The 19,839-nt window shown below is 41.8% G+C and overlaps 1 protein-coding gene across 1 annotated transcript in view; it reads left to right on the top strand.

Annotated features, from left to right (window-relative positions):
- SYNPO2 (synaptopodin 2) overlaps positions 1 to 10,262 on the top strand; it is a 788,878-nt gene extending 778,616 nt beyond the window's left edge. Inside the window, exon 5 of the mRNA XM_086961444.1 lies at positions 8,341 to 10,262. Within this exon, the coding sequence (XP_086817570.1) occupies positions 8,341 to 8,916 (576 nt within the window). The 3' untranslated portion in view covers positions 8,917 to 10,262. The remainder of the gene's footprint in view (positions 1 to 8,340) is intronic.
- The last annotated feature ends 9,577 nt before the right edge of the window (positions 10,263 to 19,839 follow it).

Genomic DNA, 19,839 nt, shown 5'->3' with positions numbered 1-19,839 from the left:
GAATGTACTTTGAAGGTAAATCCTTCTTATAAAACTAAAACAAATCCATTGTTATTTCTAATTGACAAAGAGTCCAGTCAGGTCGACGCGTTTCCAACCCCTAATATTGGGGTTCTCACCAGGACCAACACTTTCTTATAAATGTGGTCTGACACCATTGGCCAACACAGTAGTGGTAGAAAATCACCAATTTCGGATGTCAAACTGGTTTAGATGTATGCAGATGAATGGACCGGGCTATGGGAAAGCATTGTTTATTGCGCCCGTTAAGTATGTTAATTTTGAAACAGTCAGAAGTCGCCCTTAATCTGAAGCGTCGGTCGCGTCTAACAGTATAATGCATGTATAGTTTTGTAAATGTTTGTACATGCATAAATATATCATGATATGATCAAAAATGCTCTACTAGTGAGAAAAATAAAAATTCAACTAGTGACGTAAGTTAAAAACGGACCGGTATGTTTCATTCACAAAGGTTAAGGTCTGAATACATAAAATAAAGTCCAGTATTGGCCATTGTATTGTTCTTTTGCTTCAATGACACACAACAGCACAGAAGGGGTGGCTTCAAACAATGTAAAACAAAGTAAAACAATTAACTTTTGTTTGTTTCAACAGTACGTAGAGGGTGGAGAAAATGTGAGCCTAATGTACACTCTCACCCAACACGGACATTTATTTCTTTTTAATTAAACTGTTAGGATGTTGGAACAGACCACCAAAACCGTAATTGTCTGAAGAAACCCAGGATGTATAGCCAACCTAATACAAGCAAACGTTTTTCTTTACTGTCTATGATAAAATGAGATACTAAACAGAGACCCTTTCTCTGTAGGCAGTGGTTATTCCATCCATGCCAACATACCCAAATCAGGCGGGAGACTCCTGAGTTTTGAAACCAGACATGGTTTTATTTTAGCTGCCTCCTGCCTGAAATCGCATTCACTTCAATGGAAGTCAATGGGGAAAATAAAGTCCTTTGAGTTTTTCTTCAAAAGCTCCCTCTATCCTCTTCCCAAATGTTTGCAAGTAAGTTATTTTGTGCCCATGAGCAGCATTCTAATGTTTGTTCATGAAATTAGTAGCTTGAGCCTAACTACCTCCACTCTCGGACGCATCCCAAACCCCATTCTACTACTCTCTCATATGCACTACCCTATTTCTCACCCTATACCTCTCTCAATATGTCCTCTACCTCCACCCTCTGACTCATCTCAAACCTCATTCTACTACTCTCCCAATGATTTACACAATATCTCACCCCATACATCTCTCAATATATCCTCTACATCCACTCTCTGACTCATCCCAAACCCCATTCTACTACTATGGTCCCCAAAATAACCCTTTCTAGACTCTTCCTTTCCTCTACCCCTCCTTGCATCATCTCATACCTCTATTAAATGATCGAACAATCCTTTCTAAACATTTCCCTCTGACTCTTCCCCCTCCACCTACCCATTACTCATCCCAAACCTTCTCCTACTGCTATGAGCTAAAAAAAAAACATCCTAGACCCTCCCTTCTTCTACCCTCCACTATCTTTTTCAAACCAACTAACAGATGAACATGTCCACACTCAAATTAATTAAAATCTCAACTAATCAGGTTTGGATTTCAGAGTAGCGCGTTACCTGCTGAATAGCACGTGAACACCTCATCAGTGGTAGCAAGCGCTATATAAATGCAAACCCTTCCCTCTCCTATCCCTCCACTATCCTTTTTCGATTCAAATAACAAACTCACATGTCCACCGCTCAAATTAATTTAATATATCTCTATACTAATTCACCTCTAATACTTTTTGGGTCCCAGAGTAGCGGGCTACTCGCCAAAAGAGCGCTTCAGTGCCTCGTCAGGGGTAATAAGTGCTATATAAATGCAATTATAATACAATACAATAATATCTTGTCCATCACCGATTGTAAACACTGAGCAAAGCTGGTGGGGTGAAAACATAGTAAGGACCCTTTGTTACACATACTCACAAAAAGGTCCGTTATAGTGACTCTCTGTAAAAAAGGATTTTTGTACATCTTTCATTTGTTTTGGTACGTTTCCTGTATGTCTTTTCCTTTCTTTTTTGAATATCTGAGTGTCTGAATGTTTTATTATTTTCTACATGTTATACCTGTTTGCTCTATATGCGCCTGCATTTCTACCATTCTATTATACTTCCTTTCAATTTATTTTTATGAACTCATTACATTTGGGTTTATTTGTATTTCTTTCTGTTGCAATTACAATTTCCTGTTTTTCCTCTTTTCTTCAGTTTTTTTGTATATGTGTTCATGTAGGTTTCCATGTCTTTTTCTTTTAATTTGTTTTGTTAGTTCAAGTTTTTTTGTTGCTATTTTCCCTCTTATTTGGTTTCTTTGCATATCATTCAGTTTTTGTATAACTCTCCTCTTCTAAACGGTTGCCTTCTATTCCTCCCTGTTTTCTGGATGTTTCGATTTTTGGTATACATTTCCCCCTTTTTATGGATATTTACACCGATGTTTGTACATTTTCACTATTTATTTAGTATTCTTCAGTTTCTTATCCCTCCACTTACTTGGATAGCTCTCTAGGGGGCATATTACCAAGCAATAGCGATAATTATCGCTATTGCTTGGTTAGAGACAAAATTTACCGCAGCGCTGCGGCGATTATTACCGCAAATAAACCTTGGTATTACCAAGGTTTAACGCAAATGCGGTAAAAATCGCCGCAAAGCATGAATATCGCTGAAAAGTCAGAGCTATTCATGCATTAGCGAGCTAATGCTCTTAGCCATGTTATCCACCTCCCATTGGATAACATGGCTAAGAACTGCTCAGGGCAGGTGCTTTTGGAGATATTCTCGCTTAGCGCGAATATCTCCAAAAGTTGGTAATAGGAGATAGCGATGTTAGCGACTGTTTTCAGTCGCTAACATCTTGGCACGCCCACTTTGCATCTCATTAGTGATAAATATCACTGACATGCAAAGCGGGGCCCAAGATGGTCGCTATCTCCTACTAGCTGTCGCTAACTGGTGTTAGCAGCAGCTAGGTAATAGGGAGATAATTTTATCTCCGCTTTCTTGGCTTTTAAAGCCAAAAAAGCGGAGATAAACCCCCTTGATAATATGCCCCTATATCTCTCATCAACTAACTGCAGGCCATCTGATTTTTCTGGCTTTGCCAGCATTGCGTCGTCTGTTTGAACTGCTCTGAAGAAAACAGAGATTAGATGCAGCAGATTTCTCCTGTGATTGGGCCTTTTAGAGGATGGGGGAAGTCAGGCAATCGATTATTCATTCCTGTCAGGGCTAGAGGGTGGGACTACACAGATGGTCCACCAGCCTCCCATTCTATTAAATCTTTCAGCCTTGTTCTGTACTGTAGAGGTTGGAGAAGTAGAGGCAGAGAAACAAAGAAAATGGATAGGGTAGGCAGAGAAAACAATAATGACCAAACAGGTTGGGTAATTGGGACAGGAGCACACCAGCTCCTGTAAAACAGATAGGTTTTTCCCACAAGGTAAATACTTCTGCGTGTCGAAGGTGACTAAAAGACTCAAACACTCACTATCATGAATTTCTGAGCATGACAGGACCCGTGTGGATGCTGGAGACTGGCACCTTACAGGTAAGGCTGAAAGAAGAACTGGAGAGGGTTAAAAGAGTGGGCAACTACACAAACAACCAAGTGGATACGTGAAATTACAAAAAAGGTGTACACAGAGAAGAGAGTCAAGAAAGAATAACATTCTGCTCGTGGCAGTGAGGAGCAAGAGAGGAAAGAGAGAGAGAAGCTCAATGCTCATAGAGTTTTATGACGCTTTACACATCCTCCCATTAACCTGACATATGGTATATCTAGATGCAGGTGTGCAACACCCATTGGGCTCACGGGGCTTCAGCCCCCCCCCCCCCCCCTCCCCCATCGTGTGTGTCAGCCCGGGCTGACACGTGTTCGCGGGCTGGCGAGCAACTAATTGCAGCTGCACCCGAGTACTTAACAGGTCTTTAAAAGACCATTAATTGTAAATTAGGCTTTTGTTGTGTGTTCACCCGTTCTTACAGCCACTCTGTCTGTGCTTGGAAGAATTAGCCCCCCCCCCGAAAAAATTTCAGCCCCCCCGAAATTTGGCTCTAGTTGCCCGCCTGTCTAGATGTCTGCTCTATCCTTCTCAATCACTTATTCCTACTTTTTCTTTTCTCCTTTCCCTTACTAGATCTTCTTCTCTACAAGTATAGCCAGCAAATAGGGTCCCGGGCAAATATACTGTCTGGCATGTTATTGTCCTCTGCACATTTGCTGCGGGAAACCCATATAACAAGTGTTGTATTATGTATATAAAATTCAAAAATAAAAAAAAGAAGAAAGATCATTTAAGGACAGGGAGGAGGACCTTCCTGCACATAAATATCTTCCTCCAAAGCAGACACCCTTGCAGTATGGTGCAAGGGTGCCTGCGTTGGCGCAAGGTAGCTGAACCCAGCGCTAGGGGAAACGCAGGGGTGCGCCGCATTCTTGTGACTCCGGCACATCCCTGCGTTTTCAGAATGGGGAAGCGAGGCATTCGTAATGTTTGCTTAACACCACGCTTCTCCATTCTGCATGTTATTCGCCAAAATCCTGTGGTCAGGAGTATTTCCGCATATCCACACCTCCCCAGAGTTACCAATGCCCCCAGTATTAGTAACTTCAGTGGAAAGAGGAAATGCCGGCCATTTTGCACTTCACTCGTAATGGAGCCCTTAGAGACGTGTCTTTGATACAGAAAAAAAGCATCACAGAAAGAATTGTGGTGGGACTGAGCCCCCAGGTGTCCTTCACAAAAACAACACCTTTTTCATTGATACTAATGGCACATTCCAGTGATTAATTTAGATTTCCCACTTACATGTAAAACTAGCATTGTCCCATCTTTCGCCTCCATTTCTCGCCCTCAGCATCTTTGTTCTTTCAGAATATTTGCCTTTGCTTTACCAGTAACGTCAAGCACTGATCTGAACAATAATTCCCTGTGATGTCATGGACTATATTTTTGAACACGTTTGGACGTCATGAACAAAGCACTGATGAGGTGTCCATTTTTTGTTGCTCCTTATCTTTTTTTTTTAAATACAACACATGCATTACAACACATGCTTTTACCTCGCATGCCATTACAATGAAAATGGCTTACTGTAGGGGAGATAAGGTGTTGGATCTAACTCCAACAACTTCCCTACTGTTGCACAGACTGGAGTTGGAATAGTAAATTATACTATTCCAAACTTTAGCGCACCCGACTGCAAGTCGGGGTAAACAAATTGCATTGTAACGGCATGCTGGGTAAAAGCATGCGTTGTAACGTCATACATGTATTTTAACAAAGAAGTTGGTACACAGAGAGATTTTTTTGTATTGCAAGTAAGTTGATCACAGCCTGGTGGACCAAAATCTGTTAATGGTGCCTGATAAAAAGGTTTGGTATCTTGAATGTATTTCTCAATATTAAGATACGCGTCCTAAAGCCAATAAAACAAGTCTTTTTAGATTAAATGTTATGTGCAAAAGGCAATATAAAGAATTTTTTGCAGTGTTGTGGAATTTCAGTTCTTTGCCTCTCGGCCACTTTTGCCTCTATTGTCTTTGTCATTTGTTTAAAAGATTCAGATGAGTTCACCATAACAATGTTCATACACGGGGGGCATCTTTTAATTTTACACTAGATTGAATCCAAAGTCGATTTCTGCATACATCTAAAATCACGCCCCTTATATCTTCTCATTGGACGCTATTAAAAAAACTAATAATATAACACTCCTCCATGTTAGAGATTGATAAAAGCTCCAGTTTGAAAATTACAAAAATGCAGTTTGGAAATTAATATCAAAGCATCATAATGGTATGTGTAAATGGAATTCGGTTACGTCTTATTTTATGAATAAAACATAACGAAAAGAGAAGACAATAAAAAATGCACATTGCAGTTTCTGCTTTCTTTGCAAAAGCTCTAATTCAAGATAAATGCTTGCTTGTCTTGAAAAGAGGCTTAACTTATTTATTGTGGGTGTAGCGGAGGCTGTTGCAGGAATTAAACTAGTGTACAAAACTGATGAAGAAGCCTTGCTCAATAGTTCAACCTAGGGATTTCTAAGGATGTACCTTAGAAAGTAAAATCACCCAGACTAAGGTCTCCTCTTTACAGAGATCCACCACTTGAAAATTAGAGATGATATGGGACACACATGAGTGTATCACCAGCTCCTCCCCAACAACTTTAAATAGAAATAAAGGAAATACTTCAACTTTAAAGAAACGCCCAGGTAGAATGTGATTTCATGTTGTGGGAGCGAGAGAAAACCCTTTTAGCGGACCTCGTAGACAGTTATTGAGGTGTAATCTGTGGCATACCCCTAGTAAGGAATGCTTAGGACCGGTCCTTGCTATCCTGACATAGAAGAAATACTGCCAATGTTCCCTGTCCTAGTCCCTATTATTGCTGGGGATCAAGGCCTATCATCTGGCTCCTCTCTTGGTTCTCCTTGACTGTCGGCCATGTTGGCATGTCTGGATGCCAGTTTCCTCTATGATCACCCCTTGCCAACAGCTTAGAGAAGCAACTAAGGTCGCCAGACTGTAGGGCACATGTGTAACAATAAGATGTGTAAAGCATGTCACAATGTTCAATATGAACAAAACCAAATATTAACAATTAATACAAACATAATACTGTGATCTAGCAAATTAAACCAACGCATCAAGACCATTCAAAGCTGTTAATAAAATGGCACAGATGGGCTCTATACCAGATCATGGTAGAAGATTTACAGTCACTTTTCCATCCAAGTTTTAAGTTGTCATTAATTTGTCCTCTGGTTACAGAAAGTGGCCATAAGCTGGTGCGTCCCATACAGGCTGGACTTTAATGTTAGGCATGAAGTAATTTGATGTCTTTTGTCACAGGGTGAAACTATGTCAGCTCCATTTTCCTTCCATTTTAAAGCACTTAAAAGGATTTCCCCATGCCTAACGCAGAAAGGCAGCTTGTCAGCCATTGTTGTTATAAGAGGCAGGCCGGGCTATGGCTCAGTTCATAGAAGTATTTAATTTAATAATACATAAATAACTGGGGGGGGGGGGAGATTTTTTTAGGAACTAAACACTGGCATTGGCGAAAGTTTGTGTTGCCTACTACCAAGGTTGCCTATCTTGAGTCGGTCTCATGCCTTTTTCTTCCACCAGACCACCACCCTGCACTTCCTGCATCTTTATTCTTTGCAGATTGTTTAATCTCCCTTTTTCCCTTTGTTACATTTTTCCTCTCTTCCTTCTTCTTTTTCCCTTTTTTTTTTCTCTCCCTTGCTCTCGGTCCATGTCGGATGATCAAAAAGTAAATCAGGGTCCCCAAAAATGAGTGCGGGTGCCCACCACCTTCTCCCACCATCACAAATGAAGCACTGGCTGGAAGCATTCCATTGCCCCCTAATTGGGCAGAGATTTCATTCTACAGCACTTTGAGATGTACACAGAGTTATTTATGACATCTGGTTCTTATAAATAAAAACATCTTTTATACACCCACAACAGTTCTCTGCACAGCGCAAAACCAAATCGGGTTGCAGCACACATAGGCAACACAAAGGCCACAAAAGTCTTGGCCCCAACATCGCCCAAAGCCATCGGATGGTTTACAAGAAGAGCTTAAAACATTTTTATTTTATAAAGAAATGCTTTGTTATTTAGCTTCTAAGCTCCATAGCGAAAATAAACCACAAGTAAACAAAGCGCTTTGTTAATTTAAGTACATACATAAACACTCCCTAGCCTATCCTCTGTTGCTCCAAACGTTGTCTTCCCGCTGCATCTCTCATTTGTGATTCTCAAGCATTCACAATCTGCTATGTTATTTCCATTTAACATAAGCATATTTGTTGTCTGTCCTTGGCTCCTGACCTTGGTCTTACATTAGCTGTTGGGTACTATTCACGGTACTTCTGTAAATCCGCATGTGTTCCATCAATAGTGTCTGGTGTAGCAGAAATCTCTCACATGCCCCAACCTAAAAAACAAAAAAATGAGAACAAAACCAGACAAATGTGCCAGTCCTTTCAATCCAGACAAATTTCTTTGTCCAATACAGCTAAATTCTGCTCGGAGCACCCTGAGGCCTTCAACACTTGCAAATTATTAAATAAAGAAGATTCAAGAGATTCAAAAATAGATTTATTCTAGTCTCCTATCCAAACCATCTTAACCACAGTGGAAATTAATGTATTCTAAAGGACAAGCAAGAAGACATATTAATAAAGTTAACTCTATAAAATGCTTCTTCATAATGCGAGTTATTCTAGTGTGTTAATCATTTGCTTATTTCTAGGAACAAGATGGCGGGCGCTCCCTCTCCCTCCCTGTCCGGCGCTCTGCACCAGCGGACTTACGACGTGTGGCGTCTCCTACGGCCCCACTTGTGTTCCAGCCCTCTCCAGGCTACTCAAGCAAGCCAGAAACCTCGTCAGACACAACGGGTCGCCGGTTGACTCCTTGGGAGGCAGCATCAAAGTCACCCTACGGCCTAGTGGATGATGCCTTCGAAGCCCTAACCATGCAGGAATCCATTGCTGCCAATGTTGTTTCAGCTGCCCGCCGGAAAACGCTCCCTGAGCCTCCACTTGCCTGGAAGCAAAGAGTTTCGTATGGAGTCTCCAACCAAAACCTGCACCCCAACTCAGGCATTTATGGAAGAAATCAGCTTGGCGTCATTTCTCCAACGAAAAGCATTGTTTCTGCACCTGGCTCCACCCTCACCTATGGTTCTCAGATCAAGTATCCATTTTACAGCAGACGCTCAGCCACTGATCCCAACATGGCGTCCTTAGACACCCAGTCGGAGTACGGCATCTCATCAGTGCCAAACTCCAACTTTAATTCCTACACAAGGGCATGGAGGCGCTAAACAGGAGCGTGCACGCACAGTACAGCGTGGCATACCTTTCCTTCTTCCTGCCTCCACATCAACCTGGGGGTGGCAGGCTGAGGAGCCTGGCAGAGTCAGTAAGGCTCTTATGACCAGTGCTCATCGAAAGAGGTGGATAAAGTCTTCAAGGCACAATCTTCTCACCACAGTTGGGTTTTTCGCTTATAGGATAAGGTCACTTTTTTCGCTATTTAAGAAAAACAAAAAACTAAAAAGAAATATTTTGAAACTAAATCGAAGGATTTTGGTGTGAAGGAAGTGGAGACTGATGAATTTCATACAATTGTACTCAAGTTGCAGATGATGGTAAAATGTCAGTTGCCTTATGATGACCACTCTTCTTCAATTCTGGTTTTGCAAAAGTTATGCTTCCAGTTTAACAGTGATTTTTGCATCAGATTAGCTGTCTACCTGTACCTTTACTAGCCCCATCTGGTCATGTTTCCCATCGAACCGCAGGTGGAGAGAAGATGAAAGCGGAAGCCCATGGTTATAACCAACCATACAGTATAGACCCAAGAAACGCATTGCTTAACCCCTTTATCTAAGCCGCTGTGAGCCAAGAGAGAAAAAGTCACAAGTGTTGCAGGTCCAGCACTAGCATAGTCAAGTTCATAATAAGATAAATGTAGATATGAAGGGGCAAAAGAGCAGTTTGGGAAAATAAGGCTGCTGGGCTTAAGGTTGCATAGCACTTTGAGCAAAACAGTTCACCAGGGAATTCATTCTGTGATCTTGTTGCCTGGGCTGTTAAGAGAGGAGCGGAATGTAGCATGGAACTGGTGCTGGGATTCACTCCCAAAACACTTCCAAATGCATTGTTTAGAGATTCACTCCCAAAACACTTCAAAATGCATTGTTTAGAGATTCACTCCCAAAACACTTCAAAATGCATTGTTTAGAGATCCACTCCCAAAACACTTCACTCCCAAAACACTTCAAAATGCATTGTTTAGAGATTCACTCCCAAAACACTTCAAAATGCATTGTTTAGAGATCCACTCCCAAAACACTTCAAAAAGCATTGTTTAGAGATCCACTCCCAAAACACTTCAAAAAGCATTGTTTAGAGATCCACTCCCAAAACACTTCAAAAAGCATTGTTTAGAGATCCACTCCCAAAACACTTCAAAAAGCATTGTTCAGAGATCCACTCCCAAAACACTTCAAAAAGCATTGTTTAGAGATCCACTTCCAAAACACTTTAAAAAGCATTGTTTAGAGATCCACTCCCAAAACACTTCAAAAAGCATTGTTCAGAGATCCACTCCCAAAACACTTCAAAAAGCATTGTTTAGAGATCCACTCCCAAAACACTTCAAAAAGCATTGTTCAGAGATCCACTCCCAAAACACTTCAAAAAGCATTGTTTAGAGATCCACTTCCAAAACACTTTAAAAAGCATTGTTTAGAGATCCACTCCCAAAACACTTCAAAAAGCATTGTTCAGAGATCCACTCCCAAAACACTTCAAAAAGCATTGTTTAGAGATCCACTTCCAAAACACTTTAAAAAGCATTGTTTAGAGATCCACTTCCAAAACACTTCAAAAAGCATTGTTTAAAGAACTGTGATGGAAATTAGATAATCACAACTCTGCACAACTCGAAATTGAGCAGTGATCCAAGGATGGACGATCATTCTTTTTCAAATCAAGGTGTGGCCCAATTACCAACAGAAGAAGTAAATGAGGGGTTGCTTCTAGGTTTGAGCAAATTTCCAACTTTCATGGAATTAAAGATTTCCAGGAGTACTCCTAGGAAGTTGTGAATGTTAAATCTTCTAATGAGTACTCACATAAAAAGTTACATATTTAACAATGTAGAGAGGGGATATTTCTGAGTGGTAAATTCTATTCCACAGGCTATTTTTGGTTCCACATGGAAATACATTTTTCAGGGAAAACCCCATCCCCTATATGCTCCTCAGTTCAATTTTTGGGCTATTCCCATCCCTTTGCCATGTGAAAATGAATTTGCCCCCACCCTTAAGAGGTGCAAAAAACTGACAATTCTCATGGTGGAAACCACTGCCATATAGCATGATTATCCATAAATCCTTGAGTTTGGGGTGTTCACCACCTTTGCTGATGCCTCTATCCTAGAATACTGAATATGCCATTTTTGTGAATAGATGTACTCACAAGTCAAATTATGCTATATTGATGTCATATTTCCAGTTCTTAATTTGTAAAAAAAAGTGACAGGGCCCTTCTCATGAGGCCACTGCAGCTTGGACAGACCAAGGCCCCTGCCAGTGTGGCCAATGACGTTACCAACACAACAAATAACTATCGCACTGATACAAGTGTAGACAATCCCGGCTATTCCAGGCCACCCTAAGCTGTAAGAATAGAGTGGCAGCATATAATATTTTAATATATATTAAGTTATTAAACACTGTTATTGTGCTCCTCTCAAAATTAGACAGACTGTGCCACCATGTGGTGGACTGTCATTAGTTCCGGTGTTGACAATAAAGTGCTGGTGCCAAGCACCGGAAACCACTGGTTCAAATTAAGCTCTGCATATTTCTTGTGAATAAAATAATTTATGACTTGAGTGCCAATTCACGTTTCAGACTCAGAAAGAGGTATTTACACTCCTCATACATGTAATTTGCAAATAAATTTAAGGGCCGTTTAGATCTCAGACAGCTGGACCCTTGCCGATTTGCTGTTCTGAAATGACTTTTTAGACCCCTCCCATTGTTTCCGCTCTGGGTTTGACCTCATCATGAAGGATAGAATGGTAAAACAGAACAGGAGTGTTTCAATGAAAGAAGATATTAGAAGGGTGCGGAAGTGAATGAGCACATTATGTGTTTTTAAAGGCAAGGCCTATTTAAGAGAAGCAGCATGTGAACTGAACAAAAGGTCCCTGTGGAGGGCAAGCTGGTACCACCAGAGCACATAACTAACAGAAGCTGGACCTCTAAGGAGGAAATATATAAACATATTCTGCACAAATTACCTAGTGAAATTGAGGTGGTTCCTAGAGGATGTCATACAGGGAAACTTTGAAATCCATAGGTGGACGGCAGGAAAAGCCTATGCTCTGATTTATTGAGACTCTCTTGTAGGAAACCGCTGAGTGTTTTATAAGTAAGTGGCCTTTGTATATCCGATTAAAGAAAAGCCAGACGATGATTCCATATGGGGTGACCAAATATTCAGGTATGCTATAGGTAGATGTACTGACTACTGAGGCCTTCTCTTCCTGTTGGGAAATTTCTGTAGCACAAAAGCTCATTAGAGTGGGTAGAAAAATAGTCACTGGCCAGGCATGTGTGCCTGATGTTGAAAATAAAGAGCAATGGTGCATTAAATTTATGGTTGGAATATGGTCAACTGGCCACTTGGACAAGCAGCTTGTGTGGGGCTGGGACCATGCGGGAATGGACAGCAGTGTGTAGTAAAATTAGAGTTACGACCCCGTGTCTCGATGTGGAGGGGCAGACCCCAACTGGAGACGATGTGTGCATTTTATATTCCAAAGAAAGATATCTGTTCTTTCGAATACATCTATTTTTGCATATAATGGACTGAATTTATTCCAAAAAGTTGAATGCGATACTTGCTGTCATATATTTTAGTTTGCAATGTCTAAATGATCATAGGAATCTTTAACATGTGATTGTCACAAGTCCTGTAATATTTGGTCACTGGGTAGTGCCATAAGTATGTTAGGACAGCCTGAAGGCCAAGTGAATGAATAAAGTAGTTCTAAGGTTCCTAGGTGATAGGATTCTTCTAGGGTACATGGCACTTTGAGTACACACAGGTGCTTTACCCATCTGACATCGCCTAAGTAAGGGATGGGCGTCTAATGTCAGTACATGAGTGCTGGATGCACACTGGGCTTCCAATATTTCAAAAAAATGCCCATGTGCACTCAATAATCTAAATTGAAATTAATTACATGGGTCTGATTTAGATCTTGGCGGAGGGGAATACTCCATCACAAATGTGACGGATATCCCGTCCGCTGTATACGATCCCATTATATCTTGCAGGGATAGTAATACGGCGGACGAGATATCCTTCATGTTTGTGACGGAGAATTCCATTGCCAAGATTTAAATAATGCCCTTAGATCTTGGTGGAGGAGAATACTCTGTCACAAGCGTGATGGATATCCCGTCTGTAGTATTACGATCCCGTTATATCCTTTAGAGATCGTAATACGCTGGACGGGATATCCGTCACGTTTGTGACGCACTATTCCACCCGGCGAGATCTAAATAAGGCCCTTAGTATTCCTCTTGTTGAACTATGTCATGTATCCACCCTCATACACCAAAGTTGGACACCTCTTGTACTTTAATGCCTCCAACAACCCTTTGGGAGCCAGAATTAGGAAAGCCCGATCTGGTGGTCGACTGTTCTCATACAATGCTTCCAAACTATGGAACACTCTACCCCCAAACCTCAGAGCCCAACCTTCTCTCATTCCGCAGAGCACTTAAAACATGGTTATTCCCGTGAGATCCACCTTCAGCCGGTCTCTTGTTACTTAGCGCTGGGACGCTCACGGGCAGCCATGCGCTCTACAAATCAGTAAAATAAATAAATAAAATAAAATTGTGTAACCTTCACCGATGGAGCACGGTATATGGAAAGAGAGACAGCCAGAATAACAACAACCATAAAATCCCATAGTCAGGCGCGCAACACCCATTGGACTCACCGGGCTTCAGACCCCAGCCCCCCCCCCCCCCCCCCCCCACCCCCCTGTCGTGTGTGGCAGCCCGGGATGAGACAGATCCCGGGCACACACACAGCCACACCCGAACGGTTCACAGGTCTTTAAAAGACCGTTTGAATGTTATTTAGGCCTTGCTGTTGTTTCACCCCTTCTAAGAGCCCCTGCAGCCCCACTCTGCCTACTGATTAAAGGTTCAGCCCCCCCGAAATTTTTTCTTAGCCCCCCCCACGAAATTTGGCTCTAGTTGCGCTTCTGCCCATAGTGCCATTACTTCGAATATATTTCAGCCGTTTAATCACACTGCTTTTTATTTCTCCCACTTTCAGTCCTCTACTCGTTTTCATTGTTCCCCCTTGTTTGAAGAAACTGCCACTGTTGTGTATGTTCTCAGTGCTGATAACGCAGTTGCTGTCGACAATAACTGCTGTGCTCTCCACGCAGCCAGCAAGAGCCTCTCTAACATGGGCGCCAACCAGCACGCTATTTACAGTGTGGGCTATTTCTAAAGCACGCGCCATTACGTCACTACATTTACTACTTATCACAAGCACGCCACTGCTTGGGAAGAATAGCTCCGTGTTCGCTTCTATGAGTGTGGGAAAAAATATCTTCTGTGGCAAATATCGGAGCAGTGCCTTATTAAAAATCAACATTTAAATGTAGTGAACGAGTCAAAGAAAATCCAAGCAGGACAGGATATGATGCGGGAACAGTCCCTGCATTGTAACTGCTTGGCAGTGAAATGACGGCGTCTTTTATCACTTCGTAGCAGTTCAAGACAGTGGTCGAACAAAGCTTTCAGCGCCTTGAGGTCGAATGCTTCGTGGGAACCGCGTGCTTTGCACTTTTATGGCCAGGTGCCCTCACACATCAGCTCAGAGTCCTTCAACACCACCCGCCCCCCCCAAAAAAGGACAGTAACTCTCTGTCAGATTTTGCTTTCTATATTTTTATGTATTTTCCCGGTATTGTCACTTTAATAAAAGCGGCATTATCTTACAACGTTGGTCTGACCTTAAGGGACAGCGGGTCGTCTCCCCTTGTCGAAACACCCCTCACCCGTATCCACCCTTTTATTCACTTCCTGCCTTAGAAAGTGCATAGCAGTCATCAAAGTCAGATTGCAGCAACGTTTCAGGTTCATTTAGGTTTTCTCCGTTATAGCAGTCTCACCCTCCAACAGCGGCAGAATTGAGAGACCAGTCTGCAATGGCGCGTCGCCTGTTGTTGGTACGTGAGGCCCTTCCATTGAGGAGGGAGGTATGCCGCATCCGTAGGAGACATGGGGAGTATGGAAGCAAAGCTCAGCCAGGGCCGGCTTTCGCACTCGTGGCGCCTGGTGTGACAATCACTCTTTGCGCCCCCACGTCCAATGACCGTCTCCTCAGATTCTCTCCGAACCACCTGCAAAAGTGCCCCTCATCTCTCCTATCATAAGATATTGCTAAACAAAGCGCCGCCCTTGAGGTCACAGCGACCCCTTCACAGGTCAGCTCCCAGTGCGGCCGCACCAGTCGCACTGCCCTAAAGCCGGCCCTGAGCTCAGCAGCCCTCGGTTCAAGGCCTTGAGCGTGTGCCCTGTTGTGCCAGGGACCCGGCAACACACACTTTTCACTTGAATACGTTTTTTTCTACTTCAAAATGAAAATGTGCCTGGGGTCCCTCGTATGGAGCATCCTGTAGTCAAGAATAGCCCAGGTTGTTGAAAAAGACATACTCAAACCCACGAGTCTAATTAGAGATCAAACGAAACTTAAATGAGTGCTGAGTTGTAACGTTTCTTGGAAGAAGATCGAATAAAAGCAGATTAGGCAGAGAATTCCTCATTTAGGAAATGTTTTATTTTTATTCTACTTTTGCATTTCCGAGGGCAAGTAAAGAAGAAGTGGCCTGGATATTAAGTGTTGCAGCACTCAGGTGGAGAAAGAGCGAATGGTGCATCTTTGTTATGTGGACACAAAGCGAAGGAAGCAGCCATGTTGTCCATGCATTGCTATCCGCCCCCACACCCGCTGTCACAGTGTCTGTGGATCAAGATGCAACCAGGCAGCCTGCACAGTAGCCATGAATCATACTCAGGGCCACTGGACTTATGTGGCAAGAAATGGCCAAATGTCGCAGCAGATTTGAGTAAATTATGGGGCAAGAAAAGGAAAATTATGTGGCATAATCCGCAACATTTTGTGATAGAAGCGAGGGATCAAAAAGGAAGTGCCAGGAGTAGCAGGGAGCAAGCTAGAGGTCACAGCTGCGACCCATGACTACTGCCAAATGACGTCCATGTTAATGGAACGAGTCTGAAGATGAAAAGAGTAAAATAGAGGAGTTAGGGTATAAGTAATGATTACTCCACGCACGGTATGTTTAACTAGGTATGTACTTGTCTAGAAGGACCACATAAATTATTCCCTTTTCTCTAAAATAGGATCACTAGGAGGTAAATACACTTTTTGTGTCAATGCTATATGGTTCTACTATTGCTGGATCTATTTTTGTCTCAAAAACCTACCTCTGGAATGCACCTATGGTTGGTACAATGACGGGAGGCTTCAAGTGCTTTCGGATACTGTAGCCAGGTTGCTACCAATATGTTTCGGACAAGCATATGTTGCTGCTTCTTTGCAGACTTCACTATGTGCTAGGGTAGGCAAGAATTCACTTTAAAGTATTGAGAATTACTCAGAAAGAAATCATTCATTGTCGCCCTGGTCTAAAAGATATATGAATCTATAATAATAGTTGTAGTTTGTACTCTCAAGGCATATTGTTCTACAACCCTGAACAAAGACAACAAAAATGGGAGCTGTTCATAGGAGCATATGTGACACACAATATGCCACAAAACAACTACTCTTAATATTAGCTTTCATTTACAACCTGGAGCAGACTTATAAGTCTTCCGAAAGCTCATAGTCTTATGGGCCAAGAGCTTAACACATGTCTGCTATTAGCTAAATCATGCAACCATGCAGAACTGAGTCCGTTTTTTGTAAGCATTTTAAAAAAAACATATTTAGTAGATTCATGACTATAAAGAGATCAGTAGACCGGCTATTACATTACATTTTAATAAAACTTTATGTATAGTAAATGAAAAAAAGTTTAAAGTGACAGTACACTTAAGTGTTAAAATGAGAAAAAAACTAATGTTTAAAAATAAAAAACTTAAATTCACAATTTATAATTTACAGAGTTAATTACAACTTGCACTGCTTATAACCTCACATATTACATCACTCATGACATGTTAAATGACATTATTGATGACATCACTCATTGCATTTCAAATGACACCAATGATACCGCGATTTACATAACTGATAACACCATAGCCATATATAGCGTAGAGTTACTAATTGTACACATATGGGTGCATGGCATGGAATAGCGTAAGCAAGAGTGGTTGTGAATGTTGAAAGTTATATGGTGCACCATTTATAAATCACTAAAGTTTTGGTTGCAAGCAGTACTGAATATTATACAAGGTAAAGGGTGAGGGCCTCTGATGTGGATTGCAGAGGTATGTTTTTCAGTAGGCTGCGGCTAAAAGCCAAAGCATGTTTCAAAAAATCTGTAAGAAAAACTAAAGCTTCTGTTGTCAAAAGATTATCCACCAGTGGATATCTGGCAGCGTGCCCATGGTAAATAGTTGTAATGCATGCTATCAATAAGTTCTATGTAGCGTGGACATTTATATGATGTGTATATTTATTTCCAGAACTTCGATTAACTTTTGAGGCATTGCAGATTTCTGAATAATGTAGAATGTAGGGGTGTCACGCTTACATGTTTTTTTCTCTCACACAGGTGTTGTAAGAATGGCTTCAAGATTGTATGCAATTGTGGCTATCTCAGGAACGTTCACACTCTATTTTACCAAACTAGAGTCCATAGGGCCTGTCGGAAGGTGTCTTTTCAGTGACAAATGCATTCCTGTCAACCTCTTGACTTAAAGTTGCAGGCCATGTGCAGTCTTTAAGAAGTTAATCTTGTTAAGGTGAATAGAGTACAAAATATTTTTGGGAGGGTGTTCAAGCTTCAAAAAATGGGTAACAACTTTAAAGTCTATGGAGGCATTTTGTTTGAATAGCAGTAAAATGAGGGTAACATCCACCATATGTGGGTGACTAGAGATTCATACTACGTGCCCAGCATATAGTGAAAGGATATTTCCATTATAACGTGATTGGTGATAAAAAATTGGCCAGAGGTGTAGTACGTTGGATTACTTCTAGTCCACAAACCCTATAGGAGACTGTTACAAATGACTGAAAGATATAATCAGTGATGTAATTTACCATGTTATGAGCGATGTAATATGTGAGGTCATAAGCAGTGCATGATGGAGGTGCAAGTTATAGTTATCTCAGCAAACAGTAACTGGGAATTTCACAGTTTTTGTGGGTTTTTAATGTAAGTTAAGATCTTATAACACACAAAAACCACACACATCCACTTACACCTGCACACAAACCTCAAACACCCACTCACAAACCCACACACCGACTTATACACTCACACAAGCATTGACATACACACTCACAGACCCACTCACACATACATGCAGCCCGGGGTGGAAGCCCACAGGTTTGCTGTCTTTGGGGGTTTAGCCACAGGGCCAGGCCACAGGCCAGGCCTTATGGCCAACTCCCCACTGCACATGGTTTGGGCTTGGTTGCATGCGGGGTGGTTGGCCACAGGGTCTGGCCGCAGATCAAACCCCCCCCCAACCTGCACATTGCCAAAGGATGTGTGTAGAAGTGGCTAGATTGACATATGGCAATTAAATATTACTCAAAAAAACAAATGGTTTTGGGACATTATAGTTAGGAAATAAAGTTTTTTTTTTAAACTATAGAAATTCACTGAAAAACAAAGGTTACAGAGACGTTATAGTTAGGTTCAGATTTTACACAAACAAAACCATAAACATTTAGCAGTTCTAGTGATACTGATCTCAAGAAACTATAACTTGTGCCCTAAGGTAACTATAACTCACGCCCTCGCCATGCACTGCTAATAATCCCACATCAGTCATGACATCTTCTATGACATCAATGATTATATCACGGTAACATTTCAAATACAATTATCAATGAGAAATCTGTGCATGGGCGAGGCACGAGTTATAGCAAGGCTGCGAGCTACTCTGAAGGTGTCTGTGACCTACTGGTAGCTTGCGATCGACTGGTTGGAGACAACAGGTATATAAAAATCCACAGTTAAAGAGATAGAGTTTCTAATCCGTGATCACCTATCAGGGCCGGACTGGGTACAGCAACCAGCCCTGGCAAGGTTGCTGCTTGACCGGCCCTGGGAGCTGGGGGGGTAGTGCTAGCAAGAAGCACTGCTCCTGCTTTTCTCACAGGGTGCCGATATTCCAGCACTGCTGCAAAACCGGCCCACTGTAATAAAACTGTAAGAAAAGAAAAGCCCCGGCGCCTCAAAACTGGTCCCCACCCCTGCGGCCCACCAGGGAAATGTCCTGTGCCCGCTACGGCCAATCTGGCCCTGTCACCAATGGAAGAGTATGGTTCTCACATGCTTTTAGTCACGTATTAGACCAGGGTATGAATCAATTTCAGAGATTGAGAGCCATATTTAGAGCTTGGTGGATGGCATACTCTGTCACAAAACTGGCAATTGTCTCATCCACCACATTTAAATTATAGCCTATTGCACTGGTAGTAGGATAAACTGGAAGTTTTTATAGAGTATATCCATCCCCCTTACCATGTGTGCGTTTTGCTCTCTGAACCTCACAAAACCTTATTTTTTGTAATTACTATTTCTTTCCATCATACGTCCAGTCATAATAATAGCTGTGGGCTATTCAAATACTGTTTCCTAAAGAGGTGAAATACCTTTCGTGTTTTCTTCTGAGCAGGACTGGGCAATACCTTTTGTTGAAATGCGAATAGAGCAGGATTCAACCACTTTTTGCCTGCACCTGGAGTGAAGCCCATTTTGAAAACTGCTAAAATGTGTTTGGTGAGCGGAGTAATAAAAATGGTGAACATGGAAAGTTGCACATGATGCCGTACCTTTCTGCACTATAAAACGATATATGGAGGGGGAGGGGAGAGGGTCCAGGGTGCTCCCTGACAATCTTTTCCATTTAGCCAATCAGAATAGTATAGGACTGTAAGAACAGAGACCAACTATAATTAGCAGAATTCCAGCTACATAGAATTGG

The sequence above is a fragment of the Lissotriton vulgaris genome, chromosome 3_1 (genome assembly GCF_964263255.1).
Source record: "Lissotriton vulgaris chromosome 3_1, aLisVul1.2, whole genome shotgun sequence".
Classification (NCBI taxonomy): domain Eukaryota; kingdom Metazoa; phylum Chordata; class Amphibia; order Caudata; family Salamandridae; genus Lissotriton; species Lissotriton vulgaris.
The sequence above is the reverse complement of the archived record's forward strand: the minus strand, read 5'-3'. Positions and strand labels throughout refer to the sequence as shown.